Consider the following 3622-nt stretch of genomic DNA (forward strand, 5'->3'; position numbering starts at 1 on the left):
GACCGGGCTAGAATTGTGGCATTTTTCGCCAGCTTTCCAACGAGACCAAGCACGACCCTCTAGCTCTTACCGTTTTCGAGAAAATCGCATTTTAAGATTTTCGAACTTTGGCCCTTTCCTCGAAACTCGCCGCGTCGATTTCTGGGAGACTCGTGAAAAAGTCTTCTACTAACCGAGAGCTATCACCCTATCTAGTCAGTTTTCCAAAACAGATCGTAGCCGGGATCGCCATGTTATTCGGCTGTACCCTTTCTCTGTCCAAGTTCCAGAGAGGCTCGAGGGATCAAAACAAGGTCCTCGCCCTGAAGCGTGAGGCAACAGGTTCTTCAAAAGAATACCCGTGTGGAGACTCATGGAATACGATTCCCTCGCATTTATTTCAACAACGCACGATGTTGGAACGACAAGGGGATACATCACTCCCATCTTGAGCGAACCTATCACTCATCATCATCATCGTCTCTACGCTTTCTGCAAACGCCAATAGAAATTCCGAGACGAGTCACTTTCACACAAATACCGTTGTTCTGCCTCCTGAGTATGCTTGTCTGGAATAAATTCAAATCGGGACTCGGTGAGATGACCGCAATGAGGTATCAGGGCGCTGATTCCCGTCTGACCAGCGTCATTATAGGAAGGGTTGATAACATTACTCAAACGTTATCTACGTTTCCCTTTCCCCGTGTCTCCAAGCAAACACCATATAAAGGAAATACCCTTCCAAATACCTTGCATGGCTCGTTCTCACGAATGGTGGTGAAGATCGGCAAGCGACCGATCTTGAACGCTCTCGAGCAAGTCTCCAAGCAGCCTACTCGAGTGACGAGTTTGCCTTTACCGTCGCAAACTTGTCTCGTTATAATCTCAGTGGTGGCCTCGGACGTGACGTCGTATCCCGATTCGGTTGTCGCATTTCTTTCTGAAGGAAGCGTTCCCTTAACTCGTTTGTAGAATCGGATGCTAGACGCAGGATGGACATTCCTACCCAGCTATCCGTTGTCCACTATAATCCGAACTCTGTCTGTCATACCCTGAGCCAGAGCGAGGCCGACACTCAGCACAAGAATGAGAAATTTCATGTTTGCGGTATATTCGGAGAACTCCGCGAGAGACGGGCGGAGCTGGTGCTTAAGTAGACTTCGGGAGGGCATCAATACCATTGTGTGTCAGAAAAAGAGAGTGACAAGTACTGTCTCAACTCAATCCTTCTGGACTCGAGAATTTTCAATTCTGCTTCGGAATCATGTGCCTTTCACCGTTATGTTCTGACGCAGCCACGAATTGTGTTATATGTATACGGAAGCGGGGAACTTCCAATGGCGCTTCTGTTCTGAGTTTCAAGAACAGCCGATGGCAGTGTTATGACGTCGAGCGAGACACTGACGCAGATATGGTTCCATTCTGGCCTCTGCCGACTGGAATCCGCCGCAAATGGACCCCTCCGGAGCCCCTCCGCATGAAGAGCTGCAAACAGAGACGCTCCGATGGAGGCCTTCCACAATAATTCCTCTTCATCTCGCACAGCGCCCTGGCTCGCATACTCGTCGAGCAGTTCCAATCGCCCGAACCGATGACGTTTCGAAGACGGAGATTCCGAGTGGGTACCTCTGAGGAGACCCTCGCAAACGATGCCAAAACGTGGACCGAAGACGTGACAGCCCATCCACGGGGATCCGCCGCGGCTCTGATTGGGATATTATTCGGATTTAGCCTCCACTACGCGGCTTCTATCCTTCGTCAGAGAGAGGAGGAAATGCCGTACTAGCTTATCGAATAGGGACTCCCCGTATCGGAGCCGTTCTTCTCCGGGAAGCGGCAGCGGAAGCCAAATCGGTCCCAGAAAAATTCCCCAATCCATAATCGGGTGCAATCCGAGCACCATTAGAGGATGGCGCTCCACCGAATCCGTCGTGACGGAGAGTCACGTAGCTCGCCGAATTACGAAATCATTTCTACCGGCTGGCGAGGAGGGGCAATACGATCAATTCGACACTGATGTCGAGATCGAGCTCCGGGCAGATGGGATGAACCCACCGACCGGGTAGGTCAGTCGAAGCGCCCGCCATACCACAAGGCCCGAATCGACCCCAGAAGGTAGCTACACTTGATTCTGACTCTTCGGGGCAGGGATATCAAGGGCAACAAAATCCTTCCGTGACGTAGATTTCTCCCGAATCATGACGACCGCTCGGGGACCACTTCCCCCCTCCCCTCAAAGCGTTGAAATGTTAAGATCGAATCGAGGTAAGTCGCTCGTTCCCCTAACGAAGGACCTCACACAAGAATCTTTCGGCTATCTCGCCGGAGGATCTGAATACGTAGATGTATTCTTCGGGTTCATGCTTCAATTTTCATATTTCCCCCATGAACTTCAATCTATGAAGACTTCCGACCAATGGGTGAACAAGCTCCGTTTTATTAGAATTGTTACTCGTCGGCTCGGCAGATTCCGAAGTTTCTCCCGAAACGCTTGATCACAGCACAGGTTCCGTCGTTTTCTTCCAATCGTCGGCTGGTCTAAAATGGGAGGCGAGTTGAGTTTGGGAACAAGGTCCAATTTCTGTCGATCAGATGAGCATCGAGATCGCTCTGACATACCTTGCAGGGCTCACCCTCGTGGATCACGTTGAAGAGGAGCGCTCGGCCGATTTCGAATGGTCTCCTGCAGACCTCGGTGCAAGGCAAGCGAGCGATCAGCGTGCCTTCTCCTCGGCACACTTGCGTCTCAGTGTTGACATCATCGCCGGACTCTGTTCTGTTGTCGGCGTCAGTCTCCGCGGATTCGTTACTTCTCTCTGTAGGGTGTTATGTTATCAGACTCGAAAATGAAGATAGATCTCATTCAGTCTTCCAAGCGGGAATATCCAGAGGATTCGACCATTCGAGACTCACCTCGAGCCAGAACCAGGCCGACGCCCAGAAGCAGAATAAAGAACTTCATGTTCAGCAGACTTTCGAGAACTGTGCGAGTTTGACTTGACCCCGCCGCTTAAGTAGAACGGTCGAACCAGTGTCGCCATTGTGTGACAATCAGAGAACAATGACAGCAACGGGAAATCAGTGACGGTCATGTTGATCCAATATGGGACGTAGCTTCTATCGAATGCTCTCGAATCGACTTCCTGCGTCGGCCAAGCCCAAATTACAAACCTGAGTCCCAGAGGTGGTGTGTGCAGGTGACGAATGAACCAGAACCCCTCCCGCAATCCTGTCTAACGACGTGTGACGGTCAGGAGCTTGATTTTCTGTCCCCGAGGAATTGAACGCGAGCCCCAATGCGAGAATCATTACTGATCCTGTCTGCAGGATGCTACTTCACGGTCCGAACATCCTTCTCGAAGAATCTCCAGATCACGAGGCTGAAACCTGAAACGACATCTGTGGGGAGTGCAGCGAATCGAACGGTCGCGTGGCGACGTCTCAACTGAAGCTTATAGCCCCCGGACGTTGCGTCGTCAGTGTTTCTAGACTCGACCGCCACGACACAGTCATCGGAGCTCCCGATAATCGGGTATAATTACTTCAGCGTTACGTCCGCTGTGCTTGATGAATCTTCGGAAGACGTCCAGTGGATTGTCCGGAATTATATCGAAGGCATTGTCGAGGGAGTATGCAGACGATG

General features: G+C 51.1%; 2 protein-coding genes across 2 annotated transcripts; both read right to left on the minus strand.

The window, feature by feature from the left end:
- Window positions 1–343: 343 nt before the first annotated feature.
- Window positions 344–1102, minus strand: LOC100898054 (uncharacterized). The gene is made up of 3 exons (XM_003738386.2): window positions 1031–1102; window positions 729–919; window positions 344–548 (listed from the first exon to the last, which is right to left on the minus strand). The coding sequence occupies exons 1-3, from the start codon at window positions 1077–1079 to the stop codon at window positions 441–443; spliced, it is 348 nt and encodes a 115-aa protein (XP_003738434.1). The 5' UTR covers window positions 1080–1102; the 3' UTR covers window positions 344–440.
- A 1298-nt stretch (window positions 1103–2400) lies between these two features.
- On the minus strand, window positions 2401–2965 carry LOC100898243 (uncharacterized). Its single transcript, XM_003738387.1, has 3 exons — window positions 2893–2965; window positions 2599–2795; window positions 2401–2517 (listed from the first exon to the last, which is right to left on the minus strand). The coding sequence occupies exons 1-3, from the start codon at window positions 2939–2941 to the stop codon at window positions 2428–2430; spliced, it is 336 nt and encodes a 111-aa protein (XP_003738435.1). The 5' UTR covers window positions 2942–2965; the 3' UTR covers window positions 2401–2427.
- Between the last annotated feature and the right edge of the window lie 657 nt (window positions 2966–3622).

The sequence above is a fragment of the Galendromus occidentalis genome, unplaced genomic scaffold, assembly GCF_000255335.2.
Source record: "Galendromus occidentalis unplaced genomic scaffold, Mocc_1.1 scf7180000075950, whole genome shotgun sequence".
NCBI classification, from domain to species: domain Eukaryota; kingdom Metazoa; phylum Arthropoda; class Arachnida; order Mesostigmata; family Phytoseiidae; genus Galendromus; species Galendromus occidentalis.